The sequence below is a fragment of the Chanodichthys erythropterus genome, chromosome 20 (genome assembly GCF_024489055.1).
Source record: "Chanodichthys erythropterus isolate Z2021 chromosome 20, ASM2448905v1, whole genome shotgun sequence".
Classification (NCBI taxonomy): Eukaryota; Metazoa; Chordata; class Actinopteri; order Cypriniformes; family Xenocyprididae; genus Chanodichthys; species Chanodichthys erythropterus.
In genome coordinates, this window is record NC_090240.1 from 21,226,964 (window position 1) to 21,253,939 (window position 26,976).

Sequence of the window (26,976 nt, forward strand, 5' to 3'; positions counted from 1 at the left end):
TATATGTGTCAAATAATGTTCTTAGTCTTTTCTTCCTGTGGGGGAGACTACAATAATTTACTATGAATTAAATGTAAATCAAATTAAATACAATTTATTGTGTAACCAAACTACCAATAATGCCCAAAAGAAAAAGAAAAAAAAATGTAGCGTGTGACTTTTAATTATAAAGAAGCCCGAAATACACCAGGACTCTTATTTTGAAATGTCTGATCTATTGCAGGCTGATTCTTTCAGATTCTTACAATCGTCTAAAACATTTTATATAAAGGCCATGAAGTAGACTTTGTAATAATTCATCAACTTGAGTTCATTAGCAATCGCTTGGCATAAATCTGCGCTTTTCATTGATTTGAGAATCACTTGTGACTTTGCAACATGCAGCACCCCTGGGAATGCTATCGGGAGTAAACAGTTCTGACGCACACATAACAAGCAGGTACGAAACGACTAGTTATTCGATCGCGGATGGTTTCATTATCTTGCGCGGATATAAAAGTATAAGAGGATAAAAATGATAAAAGCAAAAATGTGTCTCCAAATATACTTGGGCGGCCGTTATTATACGTGGACGGCCCGCCCAAGTAAAGTCTATGTGTGGGAAGCACTGGTATATCAGAACAGACTGCTGTTGATTCAGAATAAAGGCACTCTTGTGATGTGATATTGTTGAAATATTTTATGTTTTAATGAGGATATGTACGCTTGCTTCTACTCTTTGGTTGTGGGACATTCATGCACTGTGTCATCCCATAGAAATAGGATAAGTATGAACATGTTCTCAGCGTGTTTTTTGCCGTTTAAGGGAGAGTTTCATGTGGCGTGTTTTCATGCCGCACCTCGCAAGCTATGCTATTTTGAGACATTGTTTCAAAGGAAACTGATGATGACACTTTAAATAAATTGAGCACATTAAATAAAGTTTATTTATTTTTCATTTATAGCTATATGTATGGCTTATTTACATTCTGAGGTGAGCAGCAGTATCATTGCGGTTATAAACTTATAAAATGACACGTTAATAGACTCTTCTTATCCTTTACAGTTATGAAAATTAAGGAAAAATGGGGGTATTAGCCTATATTTCCAGGCCTTTGCATGTCAAGTCACCTTTATTTATTAGGTGCTGTATACGGTAAAAAATTGCTTCAAAGCAGCTTTACAGTAACAGGAATAATTAATGATGCGAACAGAGTTCATTTCGGCTATAAAGCAGCTCTAGAAAGAAAATAGTGTCGTTGTTGTTCAGCTGAAGTCAGTTAAGTGTTGATTCAGTTCCATTGTAAAGATCATTAATTATTAAATTAGTTCATTTCATTTATAGCAGTTCTGCAGAAAACAATGATATCATCATCCAGCTCAATTCAGTTGTCATCCAACAGTGTAAGTGCAGTCAAATCAATATATTGATGAATATTAAGTATCCCCAACTAAGCAAGTCAGAGGTGACAGTGGCAAAGAACCCAACTCCATCAGGTGATGGAATGGAGAAGAAAAAAAAAAACAAGCTCAGTCGGGGGGCCAGTTCTCCTCTGGCCAACGAATGAACATGGTGTGATTATGATTCAGGCTGCATCACAAGTCAGAAATCAGATTGTAGATTGGTAGCATTCAAAATATTTCATCCAGTTTATGTGTAGGTGCAGGTCCACCATCTGGGGCCAGTTGTATAAACTTAGTCACTATATTAAGACTGTGTCTTAAGAACTAGTTTGACCAACTTGCAGTTAACCAAGGGGTAATCAATGTTATTTTTCCAATTCAAATGACACCAATCTACCTTTTTATGTAACAGACTTGAAAAAATTAGGACCACTCTTCAAGAAAAACATTACTGTCTTAACTTTTAAGACTAGTTTAAGTGGTTTATGCAACCGACCCCTGATGTGGATACAGCTCAGATCCGGCTGACTACAACAACCTCCAGATAAGGATGAGACTAATATTAGCATAGATGGCATTCTTCTTATGATGTAACGAGTACATCTGATGTTATTGGAAGTGTTCTCGGTTCCGGTTGACCTAATTCATGCTTCCTAACAATCCTTTAACTGATTTGAATTATAGAAATGTCATTATGTGTATGCCAGGTTAAAGAGATGTGTTTTTAGTCTAGATTTAAACTGACAGAGTGTGTCTGCTTCCTAAACAAGGCTAGGAAGACTGTTCCAGAGTTTGGGTGCTAAATAGGAAAAGGATCTACCACCAGCAGTTAATTTTGATATTTTAGGTATTATCACCTGACCAGAATTTTGAGACCGCAATAGATTTGAAGGACTATAATGCATTAAGAGCTCATTCAAGTACTGTGGAGCTAGTACTGTGGAGCTAAACCATCTAATGCTTTGTAAGTAATTAGCAAGTTTTTAAAATGTATGCAATGTTTAATAGGTTGGTTTCACGTGACGTCACAGCAGCAGCGCGAATGTGTCGGAGGGCAGGGAGTGATGTTTCTATATAGGAATCCTATCAAAAACTCAATATTCGTATGTTTTGCGTTGTTTATGGTTGCTCAAATCGTTAAAATCGAGAACCAAGAAGGTGTTTTTATCGTTTACATATCTTATACCGTTTTTTATAACTTATTTAGTTTTTTTAACTTAAAAAGTTGTCGCCTTTTATAGCGTTTTGCGTCTGCTGATACTGAAATGAATATGGATACCTTACCTTTTGTTTTTGAATTGGTTAAATATTCACATTCTTCATGCTATCGTTTGCAGGGAGGAGAAGATATTTTATCCTATTGAATGATAATTTGGTGTTTTAACTTCATTTTTGTAGAATTCCGTTCATGTTGATCTGATTACCATGAAAATGCTGCTTCAGCCGTTGTATTGTAGAAAATAATAAAATAAATGTTTAACAAGCTGACAGAAGTCGATGCATTTCTTTGTTGGAAGCGTGTAAATGTAACTAGTTTTAATGTTGTTTTTGTAAATATTCACTTTCCCATATGACCACGAAGGAGAATCGAGGTCACATTCATATTTTTGTATTTATTTCAACAAATGACAACCGAAATCAAACATATAGAAGCTCATCAACAGTTTTGAAGTGGCTGTGTGCAAGTTATAAAGCGAATGAGTCATACTCACAAACAACGTTAATTACAAAAACCAAATACAAAACTCAGCTAAGTAGAGTATGTGTTTATTTTGAGTGAAAGATAGTGGGTTTATTTAGTGACATTATTACATTTGCTAGTCGTCTCACCTTCTCAACCAAGGCAAAAAATTGTATTAGCAGTTTTTTCCCCCCCGAACGATATCGTGAATTCCTATTACAGTTCTCGATTCAGCATAAATGACCAACAATGGCGACATTTTTCACAACCATGACAGAAAAAAATACTGCCCTTAACATCACTTGCAGAAAGGCAGCGCAATATAAACAAACCCAGACTAGAACTGAACACGGCGTTACGGCAGCTTAACATCCTCTATATCTACCTCCTCGATGGCAGTCAAGTCTTTCAATTCAGTGGAAATGTCGCTCCTCTTCATAACATAAGTATCACGTCCAACATATGTTGTGATTTTCTGTCTAAATCAGCACAGAACGGACTTTTTCCCATCCCTTCCATTCTAATTTTCACTGCTTGCCCTCCACCGGAATTTTGCGCGTCTCGAGAACCACGTGACTGAAAACAACCTATAGAGAGCCAGTGCAGTGCTGACAGAACCAGGCTTATATGGTCATACTTCCTGGTTCTAGGAAGAACTCTATCTGCTGCATTTTGGACCAGCTGGAGTTTATTTATTAAGCATGCAAGGCAACCACCCAGTAGAGCATTACAATAATCTAGCCTTGAGGTCAACTAACTTTTCTGCATTTATCATTGCGAGCATATGTTGTAATTTACATATATTTTTAAGGTGGAAAATGCAGTTTTACAGATGCTAGAAATGTAGCTTAAAATAAATATTGGTATCAAAGAGCACACTCAAGATCCTAACTGATGACGAGGACTTGACAGAGCGTTAGACAGAGCGTTCTAACATTAAGTGTTAGACAGTATTCTAACTATATTACGTGCAGAGGTTTTTGGTCCAATAATTAAAACCTCTGTTTTTACAAAAGTTATAAGAAATTACTAGTCATCCAATTTTTCAACTATGCATTCTGTTAATTTTGTGAATTGGTATATTTCGTCAGTCACCTTTATTTATATTGCTTTTTATTTTATTAATATACATCATCTGTGCAAGAGGTAGGGCCTTAAAAACATCAGCCAATCGTTTACGCGATCATCACGTGAACGATTGGCCCTCTGGCTTGTCAATCACTGCCATTGTGAGAGACGTGCGCGGATTGGCTCTCTGGCTTGTCAATCACTGCCAAGACGTTCCTTGTGAGAGACGCGCGGCTGCGCGCTCTACTAACTTTCCACACTCTACATGCGCCGCATGCAATGTTTTTGTCAGGAGACAGGAGTAACAACTGCAGATTATGAGTTACCTGCGGTGAGTCCGACATAATGAATCCACTAAGTGTGTGCGCGGCTTAGCGATTGTAAGGCCGATTATGAATGTAAATTTATATTTATGACTGATCGCGCTCAAACGCGTCCAGTCAGAGCCAGTTGCGTTCAGTCTGCGATTACAGTCGGTGTTCAAATTCCATGTGAAAGTATATAAATATGCTTCAGGAGCAGGAAACTATCGCTGTATGTTGAGCACAATCAGAATGTTTTAGCTAGTCCTTAATTGTGTGCCCGGCTTAATAACACAGCGAATGCCGGTGGTAAACAAACACTCGAGTTTTGGGAGGCGTTCACTTGAAATTTCAAAAACTCAGTCGATGAAAACATCCTCTATACCACCTTTAAATGGAGAAAAAAAGGCATGAAGAAATATAGAGCTGAGTATCATCAGCATAACAGTGAAAACTAACGCCAAACCCAAGGGTAGCATGTGAAAAACAATGGTCCTGAGCCTTTGCGGTTCTCCATACTGAAATTGTGATTGATATGATACCTCTTCATTTACTTCTACAAACTGATCAGATAAGTATGATTTTCATATTTAATTCAGGCTCCTTATATTTCTCCTTACATTTATGGAGAAAATGGAGAATTTTATTCTATATTATTTTAAATATATATATAACCCAGTAGAACATGCAGTGCCTTGCACACCTGAATCCTACAGTTTGAAGCCTATGTGCTTAGAAAGTCAACAAGATGTTGCAAATAAATATTTCTAGTGATTATGCAAGTTTGAGTAACATGCAGAATTTATATTTTGTCTAGTTTTTTAGTAAAAAATATTTTTAAAATTCTCCTTTTAGTAGAACAATAAGTTTTCTTATTAAGTGTCAAACATGTTTATGAATGTAGTGTTCTTTTATCTCTCTTTTTAATCTGCAGTGTCATTAATGACTCCAAGGTAGTCAGGAACTGATTATGTGATGCCAAAGCTGTCACACACAGAAAGAGCTAATTGAGTTAATTGTGTAACAATTGTCGGTATGTGGAAGTTACAGTAGGGTGACTTGTCGTCTTCAGCTCTTCTTCTTAACGCTCTCATCTATCCTTCCATCTCTTCACACCTGTTCTTTAATAGCCATTCTCCTCATGCTGTGACCATACCCATCCCAGACCTCACACACACACGCACACGGAGCCAGGGGTTGCAAGAGGATCCCCATTCTTGGATTTCACCCTCTCATCATGACATCCATTAAAGTCCTGCTGGTCTCAGTCCCTAGTGGGTAGACAGCACATTAGCGTTTGGACCATTGAGCTCAACAAGGCCCTGCTCTGAATTATTGATCCCAACACAACTAATGAGGGAACCCTATACCCTCTTTTGATGAGACACACACGGTCACACTACCGTGTGAGCTCTGCATTGCCGTACACACCGGCACACTGTCCACCCAGCCGTCACTCGGTTTGCCAGGACTGGGCTGGTCCATTTAATCAACCTGTTTATCAGTGCTTTGACGTTCACAGGCTCAGATGGCCTTACTAAAAAAAAACAGGGCTGTGTTTCCAAAAAGCATATGTAGATCATAGAAACCATTGCCACCAATGGTCTCTATGATCAGCTTAGGCTCACAAAGCTTTTGGGAAATGCAGCCCAGGTTAAATCAAATGCATTCGAAAAGTCAATATTTGATTGTTCGTGGTCATTTCTTCAATGTTTTACATTTAGATAACCTATGCCATCATGTAATGATCACCTGAAGTAAGTAATTATATAAAATAATATTAACAATTTAATAACACTGCTATATCTAATCTTGAGAAAATCATGTAAACTGTACATGTACTTTAGGTACACTTTATTTTACTGTACATTTGTTGCCTAAATTCAGGATTTAAAATGATTTTGAGTTTATAATGTTTTTTTTTTTTCACTTATTAATCAAAGTAGTATAACATTTTAAAATCTGCCATTTATTTGTTATCAGCCATGATGACTTGATTTTTTTTTTTATTACTTATTACTTTTTTATTAATTATTACATATTGGCTATCCCTAAAAATGCTATTGTTTATGCTGGATCTTGGCACCAGTTGACCATCATAGCCATGTTATGTTCATATTGTTTTGCTGGTTAAGCTATAAGAAGCCTCATTCATAATTGAAATGAAAATGTCTTTAATCTTCTGCTCATTTGTGATTTGAATTAAAATTTAAGCAGTTAGATTTAAAGTAAATTGTAATTTATTCATTCAGTCCCAGTAAGTGTAGTTTTTAATTAGAGATGGAAAGCTTGTCTGGACAAATGCTGAATGTTAACGTGACAACGTGACGTTTTAGGACAGGGATGGGCACACTCAGTCATGGAGGGCCACTGTCCTGCAGAGTTTAGCTCCCACCCCAATTAAAAACTCAACTGCCTGTAACCTAGTAATCCTGAAGACATGATTAGTTGGTTCAAGTGCGTTTGATTAGGGTTAGAGCTAAACTCTCCAGGACAGTGGCCTCAAGGATTGTGTTTGCCCATTCCTGCTGTAGGACTTGGATATGAAGAGTATGAAAACTTTCATTACTGCCTTTACTTCCTGAAAATAAATTCCTCTTCCTGTCATTCCCATTTAATTTCCATTCAAATTCCAGTGGGTTGTGGCCAAATCAATACCAAAATTAGTTTTGCCAGTTTTTAAATTCTGAATTTTGCCTAACCCTGGTAAGCACACCAGCATACCAGCATCCAAAACACGTTATATCCTCAGCAGGAAGGTGCATTTTGTTTGCTTTGTCGCCGTCTGCATCCACAGTTGACAAACCCAGATTCACGACCTTCCTCCTGACCTTTACAAAGTGAATGATTAAGCAAAGCTCCAATGATGAGCAGTTAATCAGTAAAGATCAGTATAAAGACCTCACCTGTATCAGTGTGTTTACCCATTTGTGTATCAGGGCACACACATGAGTCCATCCTCATTATGAGCTGTTTGCTCAGGTGCTGGTCTAATAGTGTATATGAGTGCCTTCTGGGATCAGATGACAGCATGCGTGCGAATGCACAAGTAATGCACCTTTAGTCTTTTTTACATTTATGCATTAGGCACTTTTAATGGAGCTTATATGTCCAGTTTCCCCCACCCTTCTTTATTTTCTGTGCAGTGCACTATCGAGAGTGTCAGCCAGCCTCCTTAGTATTCACATCCCCACTCGCTGACTTACTGCACAAGCCAGAGACAACAGAAGAGAGAGAAAGAGAGAGAGAGAGGAGGGAAAAGAAACCAAAAGGAAGACAAAATGAAAGATCGCAATTTTTCTACCCCCTGGCTCAAGCGTGCGTAGTGTGTCTGCAAGTATATGGCTTAAGAGAATTCATTTTTGACACCTCTTTTTTTCTCTAGCCTTTTTTTAAATGGTGGATTCACCCCTGCAGCATAGCTTTTCCTCCATCGGAAACGCTGCCATAAGCTCGGCTGTTGTCTAAGGCGAGCCAAAACGTTTACATACCAAAGATGTTCAATTTAAAATTCTTTATGTGGTGCATTTCATCCCGACTGACACATTTTGAAATTGGCCCAGTTGTGCTAAATAAGACTGAGGCTTGTGTCGCTCTCTCTCTTTGTTAGTTTCTCTGTCTCTCTCATTCTTCCTTCCAGTCTTTTCTCCGTGTCACTCCATGTCTCCTCATCCCTCTGTCAGTTTGAATTTAATCTCCCCCTCCTCCTCCTCATTCCTTTGCTCTGTCGCTCTCGGTTCCATCTCTTCCGTACGCTCTGTCCCCTCAAATCTCTCCAAACTATTGAGAGAAGCTTTGCGTAACAAATATTTCCTGCAACAGATAGACTAAAAGAGAGATGGAGCCTGATGGAGTTGCGAAGAGGACATTAATCCCCTTACAAGTTCACAGGGCTGCAAAGCGTAAAAGAGGAATGAGAGATGGAGAAGTGACCACCGCCGTTGCGATTGCCATAAACAGACCGATTATGAGAGTGAAAGAGATGGAGGGAAAAATCGAGAGAGAGAGAGAGAGAGAGAGAGAGAGAGTGTGTGGCAATGCTTCCATGCTTTCCACTCTGCAGGATGACAAGCGGCTGCTGCCTCTCCAATTGGTTGGGACTGCCACCAATCAGAGCGCAGGCAGGGAAGGTGCCTTTAGGTTATACCCAACCCCAAAAAAAAAAGAAGCAGGGAGAGAGAGAGAGATAGGGAGAGAAAGAGAGAGAGTGCAGCGCAGACACCGGCTTGACTGTGCTACTGAGGCATTTCTTCATGTTATCTGAGAAATGTTCCTGTTGAAGGGAAACTGTTCATCTTCTGTCTGCTGTAGAAAAGCACGGTTCATCCCGGTGTGCCTGCAGGGATTTCGGCTCATTAACTGACCAAAGGCTCTGGCATTTCTGACCCCCCCCCCCAACCCCCGTGTCCGGACCCTCCCCCACATTGCCCTCTGACTCACCTGAGAGAAGACGGCAGAAGACCTGCAGATCCCTCCCCTCAGAATACTGCTCATTCACCTGAAGAGAGAGGACATACGAGATACAGGATGGACAACAGCTATGCTCTCTCTCACGCTGCGCTGGCTGCTTGACTCACTTCTGGTTTGGAAGAGAGACGCAGAGAGGAGCGCGGAGAAGAACTTGTGCTCCCCTGGATTAGAATTCGAGGAGAGCTGGTCCTGATCGTAGGAGCGAGGCTTTGAGGATGATCTTAGGTAAGTTCTCCCTCGGTTCTTCTCCAAGACTTTGTGTTAAGTGCTGCGGCACCCCTGGCACTTCAGTCAAAAACGGCTTTACAGACATTCTCTGATGAGCTTCTAGCTCAAAACGTCTTTAATGCCACTCTTTTTAACTTAAAAATGACTTGTGTAGACCTGATGTGCAAGTATACATCATAGTGGTTTCTTCAAGATAAATTCAAGCTGACGCTGAAGGTCACAGTTCTAGCAGCGGGTGTCCAGCTATACAAGCCGTTTCACCCTTGGTCAGACTCCCGCTGTCCATTCTCAGAGGGATTTTGACCCTCAAATATCAAAGAAAAAAAATCAAGGGAACCAAACAATCCACTTCCTAAGTTGAACTTCCTTAGTTTATGAGGAGATAAAACGACCAGTTGTGTGTATGTGTGTGTGTGAGTGAATATGTTGACTTATTCCATTGTATTCTTTGTGCGTATCTTTTTGTTTATCATTATCGTGATTGCAATATGGATGCACCACTATAAAAATTCTGTCCGATACAGATATTTTTCGATAATTATTTTAATGTTTTGGCCAATAATGATAAATGACTGATTATTATTATTATTATTAAATCTAAATGAATAAAAACAATAAAAATAAAAGCTAAAATTAATCATGTTAACAGATAACTTGCTACAAATGAATTTACATTATTTTGAAAATGTACTAAAATGTACAGTATATTTAACAGTGTTATTTTACTATTATTGTTTTTAAAAACTAAGTTCAGGTATGTATTCGATGAAGACAAAGGTAATCTTAATGTACAAAGGAATTTTTGCATAATGCATAATTAAATATCCAATAAATAAAAAGAATCTGTAATATTGGCTGAGAACTGATACCGATATCTTGTGCTCCGATATCTTCTCTTAATTTGCAATCCTTAAATTCTCTTCAGGAGTTTCTAATCGTATATCTTAAGCTCTGGACTCAGCTCTAAAACTAAATCCATAAACAACCTCGACAGTTTATTAATGTTGTGCATGAGCATTTTTTTTTACAGTCTTTTAGGTGCTTCTGGAGAGTTCCTCTATTGCTTTAGGCTGTAGATGTGTGTGTGGTGACTAGAGGCTGCAGCATCTGAGCCAGCTCATATTCCTGTAGGGGTTGTGTGAATATAGCCTCTGCACTCTATTGCAACAACACAATCGTGTCGGACAGTTGTCATTGTGTGGATTAGCTCTAGTTGTTTTAGATCATCACAACCAGTCTGATTTAGTGTACCTGTAACATACCTGTGTTTTGCTGTTTGTGTAATGCTCTGTGAGGGAACACCAGTTGAGGCCACATTGTTTAACGCATGCCTGGGCTAATTTAACAGCCGGGCTGCTACACTTCTAGCCGGCTTTTTCCTCTGGGCATGTTTTCCAGGGAGTCAAGCATAATGATTATAGGGGTTGTAATGTGTGATCTGTCTGCTCTGTGTGTGTGCGTGTGCATATGACATTATTACTACAGACAGAAATAATTTATAGTTGCAGTGTATGATTATGCACCACAATCAGCCTCACGTTTGCTAAATATGTCTTTACCTTCTCTTGCAAGCAGAATGGGCTGGTTTGTTAAATATATATGCAGCATAGGAGACTCTTTATGTCCAATATATTCTGTTAAAGGGTTAGTTTACCCAAAAATGAAATTTCTGTCATTAATTACTCACCCTCATGTCGTTCCAAACCAATAAGACCTTATTAATAAGACCATATTTTTGACGAAATCCAAGAGTTTTTTTTTTTTAGCCCCCATAGAAAACAATGTAATTACCATAATTCAAGAAAATTAGTAAAGACATTGTTAAAATAGTCAATGTGACTACAGTGGTTCAACCTTAATGTTATGAAGCGACGAGAATACATTTTGCGCGCAAAAACTAAACAAAAATAACGACTTTGTTCTGACGTAGAACCTGGAAGCGCTGAATGCGAACAGTATAGGAAAATGACAGGGGAAAGACGGATTTGTTGAATAAAGACATTATTTTTGTTTTGTTTTTGTCTTTAGTACCTTTCTGGACCTTGAATGACGGTAATTACGTTGCTTTCTATGGGGGATAAAAAAACCCTTTTTTATTGGTCTTGGTCTTACGGGTTTGGCAGGACATCAGGGTGAGTAATTAATGACAGAAATTTCATTTTTGGGTGAAGTAACCCTTTAAAGTCAAGCAAGATAATTCACAAAAAAGTGTGTATTCTCACCTCTTTTTTATGGTCTTATATTTTTATTTTTAAGATGAAAATTCTGTCATCATTTACTCATTCTCATGTTGTTTGTAAACTTTTTTGAGTTTCTTTCTTGTGCAGAACACAGAAGGAGATGTTTAGCAGAGTGGATGTGGACTAGAGACAGTCATGGTCACCATTCACTTTCATTTTGGGTAAATGAGCAGCTTGGACATTCTGCTAAACATCTCCTTTTGTATTGTACAGGTTTGGAGTGACATGGGTGAATTAATTAATTGTGTTTAGTTATTTAATTTTGATTATCAATTTGCATTAGATTTATTTTATTTAATTAATTGTTAATTTGATTTTAAGCGAAAAGGGAATCTTATTATTTAGAATTTAACTAGTTAACTTTCCCTTTGAAGTTATTTTCTTTCCACATTAAACTGAGCGTTTTATTTAGTTTTGTGAGTACTTGAATTTGGCCTCATTGAACAAACAGACGAGCACAGACGTGCCGCTCCGTTCCTTTTAAAAGAGGCAGGAATGATGTTTGTGACTGGAGAGATGGGCTAATGGCTTCATTAACCCATCTGATTACAGCTGCATCTATCCAATATAATCAGTCACGTCTGACAACGAATGTTTTCAAGAAGGCTACTCCATCTAATGGAGGAATGTTCTCAAGCACTCTGCCAGCATCTGTCAGGATCATCTTCATTACCGCATTTTCCGTCTATATACCTTTTAAAAAAAATTAATTGTCAGACTATTAATAAATGAATAATTAATTAACTTTTTTTGCTCAAATGTGCTTGGTGCTGCTATGACTCCACGTTCATGGACACATCTGAGGTAAAAATTGCATTGCTGTGCACGCAAAGCTAAATGATACATTCTGTTGTATTGCAGACCTGTATCTTAATCTCAGATCTTTGTTTTTATTTTTAATTATTATTGATTTAATGTGGGTTGTTGGTATTTGTAACAAAGATTTTTGTCATTGTGATGACCTTTAGATTGCAGATGTACTCAAAGCGCCACATCTCTGCACTATTTTACACTCCATTAAACAAAAACAATATCACACACTTCAGTGGACAACACACTACATTATATGAGCTGTAGTGTGATGCAAAACAACTCTTTTATGAACTTCCTTTTTTTGTGCAGAATGTGTGTGTGATGACTCATTTACAGTCCTTATCTAAATGACCTTGACCAGATCCCCTTCCTCCTTTTTATTTTGCACCTGCTTTTAGTCCTTTATAGGCCCATTCCCATTAAGGACGATAACTGTAACGATAAATGACACACCAGCAACTCACAATAACATTAATTTTATTAAGTGAAATAAGCAAACACTGAAGTTGTGTCATCTGCCGCTTTAAATGCTCAAACTCTTTATAGTCGGATGGATTGCTGATTCTCATCAGCTGGAAAAAAAATTATTCAAAAAGTGATTCCAATGATATCGTTTCGTTATCGTTATAGGTGTGTTGTGGATGTCCCTATTCTTATAAAATTAGAACGAGTTTTATAACTTTATAGTTAAAGGATTAATTCACTTTCAAATAAAAATTTAAAAAACATTCCAGGATTTTTCTCCTTATAGTGGACTTCAGTGGCCTCCAAACGGTTGAAGGTCAAAATGACAGTTTCAGTGCAGCTTCAAAACGTTCTACACGATCCCAGACAAGGAATAAGGGTCTTATCTAGAGAAACCATTGCTCATTTTCTAAAAAAAATTAAAAAGTATATACGTTTTAACCATAAATGCTCATCTTGAACTAGTTCTCTTTTTCTTCTCTATTAGAATTCCCGCAGTGTAGACACTACTAAGTGTATTACTGCCCTCCACAGGTCAAAGTTTGAACTAATTATTATATATTTGCACTAGCATATTGTATATGACAATTTAGTTCAAACTTTGACCTGTGGAGGGCAGTAATACACTGAGCAGTGTCTACACTGCTGGAATTCAAATAGAGAAGAAGAAGAAGAAGAGAGCTAGTTCAAGATGAGCATTTATGGTTAAAATGTATAAAATAAAATAAAAATTTGAAAATGAGTGATGGTTTCTCTGGATAAGGCCCTTATTCGTAGAACGCTTCGAGCTGCAATGAAACTGTAATTTTGACCTTCAACCGTTTGGAGGCCATTGAAGTCCACTATATGGAGAAAAATCCTGGAATGTTTTCATCAAAAACCTTAATTTATTTTCGACTGAAGAAAGAAAGACATAAACATCTTGGATGACATGGGGGTGAGTAAATTATCAGGAAAATATAATTTGAAAGTGAACTAATCCTTTAAGAGTTGTCGTTATAGTTATTGTTTCTTGGTGTAAACGAGCCTTAACTCAACTCTTACACTTCTCTTACGTCTTTTCGCTAAGTGTATGTGCTTTTGAAAAGAGAGCAGGTTGGAGATCTGCTGAGCCCCACACTCAAAGACTGACCATAGAATGCCTCGAAAGCACACATACAGACACACTTTGACTCTCCGGAGCCGTGGCATGTCGCCTGGTCCCCAGTGTTTTCATCGGCAGCACTGAGACAAAGAGTGGGGTTGGCTGCTGAAGGAGAGGTGAGTAACCCGAGCAGCAGCACTGCGATGTGCATTCACTGCCGCCTGCCCAGTGTGGAGTTTCCATTGTGGCCAACCGGTCAGGACGTCCCCCCTTTCCTCCATGCACACCTGCACACCTGTCGGAGCACACACACACACACAGAAGTAAAGCTCTTACAGCGAATTCATTTAAAGTAATAGTTCCCAAAAATGAAAATTTGGTAATTGTTTACTCACCCTCATGTCATTCATGAGTGTTCTCATGTCACTTGTGCTCAGTGTTTATTTGGAGCTGTACATAGCTTTATATACATTAATGCATTTGGCAGACGCTTTGCTACTTATATTACATTCAAGGTATGCACTTTATCAGTTCATGCATTTCCTGGGAATCGAACCCATGACCTTGGGGTTGCTAGTGCAATGCTCTACAGTTTGAGATACAGGAATGCAGCCTGTGAAGGAAAGGCCTGAAAATCCTTTTCTGAAAAACTTGTGAGAAACAGCTTTAAAACAAACAAACCACAAAAAAAAAAAAAAACATTCTGAATGGAAACAAGATAATGTAAATCAGGGGTGTCAAACTCATTTTAGGTTGAGGGCCGGATTGGAAAAAAATAACCATGAGCAGGCCGAATTAATTAATTAATTAAATAAATAAATAAACAATGTGCTGATAGTTGCATTAACATGCATTAACTTTTTAAAGAAGCTAACTGGCCGATTCTGATAATGTTGCAAATTTATTTCTTGTTTATTTGTTCAAAAAATATGTGTAGCTTTTTGATATTAGAGGAAAACACTGCAATTTTATCATAATTCCAACAAAAATGTTATGCACATGAGCATGAGCAGTGGTTTTTAATTTCACTTATTGTATAATTTGAAGATTAACAGCAAAAACAGCATGGTCTGACTTCAGCTTTGTGTAATTATGCTACATTAGACACCTGCACAAAACAAAATCAGCAGATGGACTGAATGAAAATACAAATCCACTCTCTGACAGTAGGTGGCGCTTATGGAACAGCAGTGATATAGCATTTCCATGGTTACCGCTATACACAAAGCAGGCTACTGTTTTATATGGAGATAAGAGGAAAAGCCATCAAAACCTTTTTTTTGTAATGTTTGTGAAAACCTACAACTTCCATTTCTATTTTGTGCCAATTTTCCCATGTGGAATTTTGGTCTCTTGAACTTGGAAATACTTTATTTGCTAATTGTTTTTGCGATTTGTTTAGATTTTGTGCATAAATTTATTTGGCACCTCAGAAGGAAACATTAGCTACTATGTCAAACCTGACGTGATGTGTTTTCATGCACCAAACTAAAAAGTTCAACCAAAAATGAAATATCTGTCATTAATTACTCACCCTAATTTCGTTCCACACCCGTAAGACCTTTGTTCATCTTCGAAACACAAATTAAGAAATTTTTTATTAAATCCGAGAGGTTTCTGATCTCTGTATACACAGCAATGTCATTTCAAATTTCAAGGCCCAGAAAGGTAGTAAAGACATCGTTAAAATAATCCATATGACTACAGTTGTTCAACCTTAAATGTATTGTTCACCTAAAAATGTAAAATTTTCCATGATTTACTCACCCTTAAGCCATCCTAGGAATATATGCCTATCTTCCTTCAGACAAACACAATCGGAGATATATTTAAAAATATCCTTGCTCCTTCAAGTTTTAAAATGGTTGTGAAAGGGAGGCCACATTTTGAAGCAAAAAAAAAATGCATCCATCTATTATAAAAGTAATCCATACGGCTCCAGGGAGTTAATAAAGACCTTCTGAAGCAAAGTGATGCGTTTTTGTAATAAAAATATCCAAATTTAAAACTTTATTAACTATAATAACTAGCTTTCCAATGTTTTTTTTTTTTTTTGCTTCAAAATGTGGCCCTCTATTCACAACCATTATAAATCTTGGAGGAGCAAGGATATTTTTTAAATATATCTCCTTTGTGTTCGCCTGAAAGAAGACTTATACACCTAGGATGGCTTGAGGGTGAATAAATCATGGTATAATTTTCATTTTTGGGTGAACTAACCTTTTTACGAAGCGACGAGAATACTTTTTGTGCGCAAAATCAAAACAAAAATAGCGATTTGATTCAACAATTTCTTCTCTTCCCTGTTAGGCTGTTAGTTGACATATAAACACAGTGCAGTGCTTCCGGTTTCTACGTCAGAACGGCGGCTCATTATTGCCAGGTCCTGCATCAGCATCACACGCATATGTCGTGCTGTTCGCATGTACAGCATCAGCCGAGAGTGAGGAATACTTTTTTATTTTTGTCATTTTTGTCATTTTCACTGAATGAACAAAGAGCAGAAATTAGTTTGTACGGTTTTGAAATGTCTTGAGGACCAAGTTTATATTTTTTGGGTGAACTATCACTTTAACACAAGTGTTTCAGCTTGGTACAGACTTGCAGAACAAAGGACTCTGAAAATGTCTCAGTATTTACACATGCCGTCCCTTATTTGTTTCCCCTGGAGGGATCCATTATGTTTTGTGACATTTAGGCACAGTGCCCAGAGTCGTCTGATGTGTTGGCTTGTCTCTCTGTCTGTCTGCCTCTCTGATTTTATGTTCATTGCAAGCAAATCTGTCTTTATGATATGACGTTCTCTCACGCTTCCTGTCTACCTGGTTATCTGTCATATGTCCCCTCCCCCCTCCCCTCCCCCATCTTCCTGCGCTCTCTCCTCCTCTCTTTTGCTGCGGTCAACCTTAACACTCACCTGTCCCTTGAGGTTGTGAAACAAAAATGTTTGTTTGAGCAGCTCAGCATTTTTCTTTTTTTTCACCTCCTCTGCATGGCTGGAAGAGAATGACACTGCAATTATGAAATCTGTCCCCTAAAGCCCAGTCCAGATCTCACCCAGCACTGCATATTATAGTGCAGTTTAATCCAATCTCTTGCCCTTCATCTTTAAATGTGTACATTGCTTTAGCATGATGTACACTGAAGAAAAAACTAGCATAATTGATTGTTGCGTTTTTAGCAACATGGCTTCTAGCTAAAAAAATTAGCTGGTTAACAGCATATTTTTACTGATTAGTCATTGAGACCAACCACAAACTGCTCTGGTCTATGCTCTTTTTAGCCAGGTGGTCAAGGTTTGGCTGGTTAAGGCTGGAACACACCAAGCTGACGCCGACGAACTAGTGGCGACGAAAGCAGACTGTGGGGTTGGCGCACGTCGGCAGCACCTGGGTCCAAAGTTGGCCTGACACACCGAACCGACGCTCGACGGCCAAATAGCACGTCCGTTCTGCACCTGCGTAAGATGAAATGCCTTTCCGTACCAGCAGGTGGCAGTAGCTGAACAGCCAATCAGAATGATCAGATTTGACATGTCGAATCGGCCGGAAAAAATGACGGTGCGGAACACACTGAGAAAACTTAGTCGGCCGATGAACAAAAACTGCCCGATGGCCAACCGTTGGCTTGGTGTGTTCCTGCCTTTAGATTTAGAGAGTCTGCCCCTGCTGGCCGATGCTGTAACTGCATCATTATGTGGGCAAAAGCATGTTTCTCTATTGATGACCCATCAAAAGTAGTTGTTTATTCTGATATAATTCATATTTTCTTTCATTATATCAATTGCAAATGTTCTAATATAATATATTACAGTAAATGTTTCACCAGTGACCTTTTTTTTCCAGGGCACTATGCACAGAATAGTCACTAAAGAAGGGCTTAGGACTGTTTGCCAAAGTCCCTTTACGGCACTCAACAGCTATAATGACCAAAATTATGTTCCAGTAACCTTTTAACTGTAAGTTGGGACTATTTAGAGTTATGAGTTCTCCCATTAATTTATGTATGAGTCCATCTCTGCTATATTGTCCAGTGTTATTTAATTTTATTTATATAGTTTAATAGTTCTAATTAATGTTTAAAATGATCAGTTTGTATAAGTTTGTATTTAAAGTTTAGTTAAGTAATTTTGTTATGTGCTTGTCATTTTTATTAGTTTTTGTTTTAAAAAAAATATTTATAGATAGCTTTAATTTATTTTTGTTTTAGATTTTTTAATTAAGTACTTCAACTTAAACTTATTTAGTACAGTTTAAACTTTTTAAGTTTGTTTATCTAATATTTATATTGCATTTTATTCCAGCATTATCATAATCATAATTTTTCATAGTTTTAATTTTAGTTAACAATAACAGCACAGATATTGTCTCTTTGCTGTGTGCATTCTCACAGTGTCATCAGCCAATCAGAACATAATTTTCCTTCTGTTACCCATTATTTTCCTTCCTTAATTCCAAAATTTTTCTCCCAAGTGCCCATTCATGTTGTGTTCTTTTGGGGCTGGATGCACCTACCAAGAACTGCCATAGAGTTGAATGAGAATGCTAACGGATAGCTTTCTCCAATCTTTACCGAATGTTTTTCATGTCTTGACTACACAGTTGTTCTACCAAGAACGCTAAGAGCTTTTTCGTGGCTAATTTTTAAGTGATCAGTTGCAGAACTTGTTAAATGCTACAGCATGACTATGTAATGTTAGTCACACCTGTTTTGTTCACTTTGGAGAAACTCAAACTGCTCTTTCCATGCTGTTTTCCCCCTCCTACAGATACTCCCTAGTTTGATTTTATGTGCGGTTCCAGACCCATTAAGGCTAAACACCTGCTAGTGGTTTGGCTGAGCAAATGCTGGTTAGCCACTGCACATTCTCTTGCCGTTTTATAACCTAATCAAACCTTATGTTAGCATTCTCCACAAATGGTTTTGTTTTTGTCTGAGCTGGTGAGATTTCTATCCACAAAACCATCAAGAAAATCCGATATCTGACAGAACAGGCTAGGAAACATTTGAAGAAATGGGGCGACGATGTAATAAATTAACTACAAAGGGGGAAATCATTACTCACTAAAACAGCATGTGTGTGTTTTTCAGCTGCGTGCATGGTAGGAGGTCAGTTTATTCTTTTGCCACATGGCAGGTTAACTGCACTTGAGCTTCACACTACTTGAGCACTTACATCTCTGTCCATCTCCCCCCTCTCGCCATCAAACCTAGCCATCACTCTTAGCCAGACTTGCTGGGTGCTAGTAGACTGTCAATAGTGGGTGTAACGGACACTAATGAATTGGCTATAACAGGAGCTCTGGGAGACGGAAATGCATTGCTGGCTGTGTGAGGCCCAGCAGACTGAATGAAATGGTCCCAACTGTATCTTCATCCACACACACACATTACACCTCATTCCTGGCCTGAATACATTCTCTAATGGTTTAAGCATAGTGTGTGTTAGTGCCAGGTGTCCAATAGAGCTGCTCTTTAAAGAACACTGCCAACCCTCTGTGGGATCCCGTAACACGGTGTATTTTCTAACAAAATGCACTCTGGTATCTGTGTTTGCTGTGAGGCACATGGCTGACTGGATCCTGGCTTTGTTACAGAACCTCCATGTTTGCTTTACGGTTTATTTTGTTGTATAGACAGGACTCAGAGAGCAAACAAATCATAAAAGCCTGACTATACAATAACAGAGATGGGGGTCATCCTTTGAATAAGACAGTTTATGAAATACGCCAACCAGAGCGGATGATAAATACACACATCCGTCCACAAACAGCACACATTTATCAATAGTTTGAGTACAAATCCCTGACAAATTGGAAGGCTGGGTGAATTATGAAGCTTATATTTCCAGTTTTTTTAAGGGACTGGCATGAGGGAGAAATGTGTGTGTGTGTGTGTGTTCTTGTGTATATAGTTTATGAGGATATAAATGTGTATGATGACATCAGTATTACAATGTAAACATGGTTTATGAGGACACTTCCGATGTCCTCGTAAACCAAATGGCTTAAAAAAACATACTAAATAGTATTTTTTTGAAATTCAAAAAATGCCCATATTTTTTTTTTTGGTGGGTAGGCTTAGTGTAAGGGGATAGAATATACAGTTTGTACTGTATAAAAACTATTACAACTATGGAGAGAGTCACCATAAACCACATATACAAGTAAGTGTGTATGTGAGGAGAGAAAATACAGTGTTATCCATTCAAGGAAAGAAGGTCTGTAGATGTGTATAGTTGGTATTACATTGTTTTCCACTATTGTTAAGATTTTATAAAGAGGAACAAAATCAATTCTCCTTGAAATTCTGGAAGGTCGATGCTTGGGAGCGTGGAGGGGGAAATGAGGGAGGGGTGGTGGAGATGTGATAGCTTGCAGCAGAGAGGGAGAAATCTCTCCTCCAAACCCACTGACAAGACTATTGAGTCTTTTAATACCCTTTCTGGCTGGATTCATGCATGGAAACCGAAGCACTTTTTGTAAGTCGCTCTGGATAAATGTGTCTTGTTATATGCCTTAAGGATAGTTCACCCAAAAATGACACTCCTGTCAGCATGTATTTTCTCTAATTTCAATTGATACATGCGTGATGTGATTTTTTTTTTTCTTTCCCCATGGAGAATAAAATAAAGAGAACGTCTAGGGAAATCTTGTCTTCTGCTCTGCTATATATATATATATATATATATATGTATATATGTATATATGTATATATGCATATATATATATATATATATATATATATATATATATATATATATATATATATATATATATATATATATATATATATATATATATATATATATATATAAAATGACTAACTGAATGTTGTCTTGCAATATTTTGTTAAAAAATTCAAAGTGTTTGATATATATATATCAAACACAATATATATATTGTAAAAATTATGTAAATAATGAATTGCCTTTTTTGGAGAAAAATGTGTATTAATTTCAGCAAGACAATATATATACTTTTATGGTAAATTTATAAAACTTTAGAATTTTGAAAAAACAAAAATGTGTGAATCGCCTTATAATTTATGGGGGAAGGTGACTTTTTAAATTAATTTGTACTTATTTTTTATTTAATTTTTTTTTTTTATTATTGTTTCATTTTATTTTAAATGTTTTTCTTCTATCGACACCGACAGGCTCGTGGGCAGCACGTCGACATATCGCTGTTGCGCTTCGGGCGACTTGCGGACCTTTCCCGATCCTGTCCCCCCTCTCTCTCTCAACTTGCTTCCTGCCCACTCTATGCCATCCTTTCACAATGAAGGCAAAAATCTCCAAAAATAAATATTTAAAAAAAAAAAAAGTTAGATTCTTCTTATTTTTTGGTTCTGTGCAGCGCATTATGTTGCACTTTATTTTCTTTAAAAAATGTTTAAAGGCTTAGTTCACCCAAAAATTGTTGTCATTTACTCACCCTCATGTGGTTCCAAACCCATAAGACATTTGATAATCTTCGAAACACAAATGAAAATATTTTAAATGAAATTGGAGAGATTTCTGTCCCTCCATTGACAGTATATGCAACTACCACGTTGTCGCTTCAAAAAGTTCATAAAGAGATTGTAAAATGGATTGAGCAATTTACTCTAAATTTTCTGAATAAACTTGATCACATTATATGATGAACAGTTTGAATTTAGGCTTTTATTCACATATAAACATTGTTCAGCAAACATAAACAGAAGCTCAACCGTAATGTCATTGGTTCTTGCAGAAGCTCAAACGCACTGTGTAACACATAAGAATGATTAGTTGGTTCTCGCACATCAAGCATACATGCTTGAGCTTCTGTTTACTATAACTGACGTGTGCTTTGATGAATGTTTATGTGAATATAAGTCTAAATTAAATCTGTTCATCATATAAAGTGATCCTTTAAAGTCTTATTGGTTTGGAATGACGAGGGTGAGTAAATGATGACAGAATTTTCATTTTTGGGTGAATTGACACATTTAGGGATTATTTTAGTCACCTTGATGGTTTTTTTTGTGTGGATAACACTGTGCTCTGTCTTTGTTGTCGATTTTGAGTCTGAAGGGCCAAAAGTCTAAAGAGGCCAATCATTCAAGTTGATTCAACTTCAAGTTATCATGACATGTGGCCATAATGCTGCCTTCTTTTACCATTTTTACATTGAAAAAGGATTTTAATAGTTCAAATAAGTTGTTTTTTGCTTATAATTAACAATTGAGGATTTAATGGTATACTGTTTTAAAATGTAAAATATATTGGATTTGATTTTACCCATCAATTTAATTGGACTGGGAAAAGTGAGTGTTACGTACAGCCAGAATGAAGGGGAGGGCTTGGTGTTGTCAGACAAAATGGAAAGTAATTTTTGAGGCACAATAAGACTAGGAACTGGTAAATATTGATTTCATATTGACTTTAAATGAAAATGCATTGTATCTTGTGCCTCCTGGGGGAGGTTCAGCTAAAAGTTAAATTCATGCACATCATTTTTTTTTTTTTTTTTTTTTTTTAATATAAGGTGCTGAGCTGTCTGACAGCTTGTAGGAACAAACTGTTGTAGTGTGAGTGTTTTGGCCTGGAGACTAGCTTGACCCTCTGTCGTCTGGAGTTATGTGTCCAAATGTCATATTATGTTCATTCAGGCTTCAGATTACTGAATGTTCATTGTAAATCCATCATTAAAAAGAGTTTTAATGGGCTTTGGAGGCAGTTCCAGCTATGCAGGCTGGGCTCAGACCTGCCTGAATGTTTTGTGTGTGTGTGTGTGTGTGTGTGTGTGTGTGTGTGTGTGTGTGTGTGTGTGTGTGTGTGTTAGAGGAAGATAAAGGTAGGAACATGTGTCTCTGTGTGAATGTGGATCTTGCAGCAGTGTTTGGATGAGTGCCATAGAGTCATTGGCTAGCATATAGCTTCCTTGGTGAAAAGAAAAGTGATGCGCCAGTCATGAGCTTGTGGTATGCACACCTGCACCTCTTCTCAGTTTCCCCTCCTCCTTCATTTTGCGATCTGGCAAAGGGCAAAGATACAGAGGGACTGCGCTCAGACCTGCCCCTGCCCAGGAGGTAAACGCACTTATGTGCACGCGCATGACTATGTGGAGATTAGGCTAGGTGCACCAGGCTAACATGGCTAGCCAGGTCCAGTGATGAGTAACAAGGAAAACTTTCCAATGTAGCTACACTTTTGGCGGTGACTGACATGCCTGAGCACATTGGCTGATATTTCAGCTTCTTTGTGGAGGTGTATCCATTAATTAACTGTAGTTTCCTTTCAGTCTCATAACAATAAATGCCCTTTTCTTCAATGGAATTACCGTTATTAGTGGAAGGAAATTTGATTCATTTAGAGGTGCCCTAGAACTTTTTTTTTAAAAGATGTAATATAAGTCTGAATGTGTCTGTGAAGTTTCAGCTCAAAATACCCCATAGATTTTTTTTTATTAATTTTTTTATTTTGGGGCATAATTAGAAATGAGCCGATTCAGGGTGTGTGGCCCTTTAAATCTGGTGCTCCACGCCCCAAGAGCTCACGCTTGCCTTAAACAACATAAAAAAGTTCAAACAGCTAATATAACCCTCAAAATGGATCTTTACAAAGTGTTCGTCATGCAGCATGTCTAATCGCGTAAGTACAGTGTTTATTTTGATGTTTACATTGATTCTGAATGAGTTTGAGGCTATGCTCCGTGGCTAACGGCTAATGCTGTTGGAGAGATTTATAAAGAATGAAGTTGTGTTTATGAATTATACAGACTGCAAGTGTTTAAAAATGAAAATAGTGACGCCTCTTGTCTCCGTGAATACAGTAAGAAACGATGGTAACTTTAACCACATTTAACAGTACATTAGCAACATGCTAACGAAACATTTAGAAAAGACAATTTACAAATATCACTAAAAATATCATAATATCATGTATCATGTCAGTTATTATTGCTCCATCTGCCATTTTTTGCTATTGTCCTTGCTTGCTTACCTAATCTGTTGATTCAATTTTTGAATCTAGGGCACCTTTAAATGATTCGGTCACATAAATGTTTTGTTTCAAACATTGATTCGTTCAAAAATTTTAATGGACCATAGAATTCTTTTTTCCCTTTTTTCCATCCCAGTGACTTGATTCTTTTGAATCAGTTCACCAAAAAGATTTGATTAGATTTGTTCACTGATTTTTTTTTTTTTTTTGTATGTGAGTCATTGAACCTTTCACTTAACTGATTCACTAAAAGCACATTGTTGATAAATGAATAAATCATTTGTTCAAAAACATTGACTTGTTCACAATCAAAGCACTAATAAATGAAAGTTGAATTGTTTATGGTTTTCCACTTGAGTTGCAGAGGCTGTTTATAGTATTGTTATAGGAGCTTCTTGGGTTCTTTTCAAAGCCCTCCATCACTGGTCCATTTACAGCTCAAAAAGCAGCACTGTGCTCTCCTGCATCGATGCGGCCAGTGGCTTAAACGTTTTGTGAGAACTCTGTGATGAAAAACAGCAAAGCGGCTTGTGGAAAAAGACGTGGGCCATTTCCATAAAATTAGCTTAGCAAATGGAACGAAGCAGCAGCCCCTGCAGAGCGAAGACAACAGCAAGAGCCGCTGGAGAATTCACCAATCCTCACTCTGCAATACGCCTAACACTGATCTCATATATGTGGCCTTTCCTGGAATTAAGCACAAAATATCTTTACATTGGCACCGGATTGGATTAAAGAGCATATTATACAGTACCGCGTTAGCAAAGCTGTGCTAAATAAGGCCAGAGCCGCCACATTCCTGTGTTTTTGTTGTCTATCTCTACATAAATGTTGCTATATCGGGCGATGGGGGTGTTTGAGCTTTGTGGCACCCCAATAATCACAGCACATACACTGCTACATATCTTCATTAGCGGATAAGCTGTGGGAAATGAATCTTGCTTTGTTCCTCCTCCACCCAAACCTCATTCCCTGTTTTTTCTTCTTCTGTCATTTCTACTTAGGCTTCTCTCTTGCTTTGGACACACACACTCACACACACATGTCAGCTTGCTAGAATGCTAGCTTCTGTTAAGCTCTTCTTTTGTTCCCTGAAGGTGCATCAGCCGCCCAGTGGGTGTACTGACTCGAGACAGAATAAATTAAGGTCACAGCAGGCTGTGGACAGCAGAGAGAACCTGTGCTAGACCAACCTTCCCTGTCCACCTTCAACACATCACAGAACGCAGTTGAGACCCGCCGCTAGCTTACTGTAGGGAGTCATAATCATTTAATCAAGACCCTTCACGCCCCTCTGTCCTCTCGCTCTCCCCGAAGGCCCAAATCGCCTATTGTTCGTTTACAGAGAAATGATGAAAGGTGATGAGTGTCTTTGAACTTGAGTATGAAGAGAAAATGGGGATGTGAAGTACATGTGAGATGTGCTGCTGCAGCTCTGAGGGGTGTTTTTTGATACGGACGGGAGCCGAGAGAGAGAGAGAACGACCGTATTACTCGTGAATGGGGTTGGCATGAGTCATACTGCTCTCTGTTGCTTGATGGTGGAGTTCTCCCACAATGCATCTATTTTGGGCTTACTTTTCTGTCACTTTCTATGTACTTAGAAGCGTAACTTCAGAACACTTATATAAGGACCTCCATGCCTTGCAAAACAAAACAATAAAGTCAGTTCACTCTCTCAAAATCAGAGTGGCTAAGTACTAAAATAAGAAACGTTGTGGTGAATGCAGCATATTCATGGGTCAATGACTGGACACTCTTTTTTTGTCATATTAATTTATTAGAAAAATACATTAAAATCCAGAAACTTTCATACAATCTTTCTATGGTGAGTATTTTTTTAAAAAAAATGTATTTCTAAATTAAAATTAATTTTGATATTTGTTTTGGTTTGTGTAGTTTTCAGTTTGAAAAATATGGAGCAACTCCCCAAAAACATAATGTTTATGAATAATAAAAAAAAAACTTTAATTATTTATATATATGAAAAGTTTAATCAATTTTGATTAATTTGAGTAAAAAGGTGTTTTCTTTACCAAGAAAGTGGCAAGATGAAAACCACTATTTTGTTTCAAACTTTCACATAGCATCTTTTGGTTATAAAAACATAAAAAATTTAAATCTACATTTTGATTTTTGAAGGTTTATTACAAAAACTGATTATTTTTTCCCCCAAAATGCAATAAATCCATGACACTTTTTTTTCAAAATGCAATTAATCCATCAATGTAAATGTTATTTTTCATATTAAAAATACACTTTGACTAAAAATACATTCAGTCGTCGCTCCCAAAATGAATTCAACGAGTTATCTTGTTAATGTTATAAATTAATTATGTCTATGTTTACCGATTAAAGAGTATCTGGCGCCACTGGCGAGTGCCTCATCTTCTTAATCTCCTCACGTAAATGATTACATTTCGATGACTTACGTTTCTTCCCCACCGCAGAAACCACCAAACTCAATGCCGTCAAAATTGGAATGGTGCGCCGTGATTGGTTGAGCGGATATATCGCGTTCTGCAGAAAAAGGAGACTGGCGTTTGTCGCGTTTTGGAAAGAAAGGGAGAAAACATGACAGAATAACACGACGGATATCGCATGTTGCGCAAAATTAATAAATGTTTTTTCAGTACTGTGCAGATACAATGCTGATTTTGGCGGAAACTATTTTTTTTTTTTAAATGGCATTTATCGCGTTTCGGAACCAAACTCTTCATATGTTCAATATTCTTGAGTGAATCCCAGTGCCTCGCAAAACATTAACACCTTGGTGGAGGTGGACAGCATTAGGAAGACCTCCTCTCAAGGACGGTATCCAATTCTGCTTGTGTGTGCGCGCCTGTGTAATCCATAGCTGCAGGAAGGATGACCTTCACAGCATGGAGCCTCAAAGGCTAATGCGACAGGGAGAGGCACAGAGGAAGGAAAGGAAAAGTGGGGTACAAAATGACATATTTTGACATTTGCCCTGCTGGCGATCACTCAAGGGCAAAGTCCCACAATTTTAGCATGTGGTATTCAAGCACAAAAGCTTGTGTCTCGTTCATTATCCCTTTAGCGGATGTTATGTACATTTTAACCTGTTTCATTCAGTCTCCAACATGCCAGATTTAGACCCCATTATCATATGCATGTAATTGCTAAAGTTGGGAGGTTTGGCCAGTATGTTCTTGGTTAAAAGAGTACTGGCTTATCAAATATGAATTGATCTTTGATGGAGTAAATGAAGCGCTGTGCTGATTCAGCGTTTGGCAGGTGCAGTGAACTCA

At 37.7% G+C, this 26,976-nt stretch overlaps 2 protein-coding genes across 2 annotated transcripts in view; one reads left to right on the forward strand and one right to left on the reverse strand.

Annotated features, from left to right (window-relative positions):
• The window catches only part of birc5b (baculoviral IAP repeat containing 5b), a 30,205-nt gene extending 21,277 nt beyond the window's left edge, over positions 1–8,928 (reverse strand). Inside the window, exon 1 of the mRNA XM_067371061.1 lies at positions 8,875–8,928. Within this exon, the coding sequence (XP_067227162.1) occupies positions 8,875–8,928 (54 nt within the window). The remainder of the gene's footprint in view (positions 1–8,874) is intronic.
• Positions 8,929–8,995: 67 nt separating this feature from the next.
• znf385a (zinc finger protein 385A) overlaps positions 8,996–26,976 on the forward strand; it is an 86,993-nt gene continuing 69,012 nt past the window's right edge. The window contains exon 1 of the mRNA XM_067371058.1: positions 8,996–9,129. Coding sequence (XP_067227159.1) covers positions 9,120–9,129 — 10 coding nt within the window. The 5' untranslated portion in view covers positions 8,996–9,119. The remainder of the gene's footprint in view (positions 9,130–26,976) is intronic.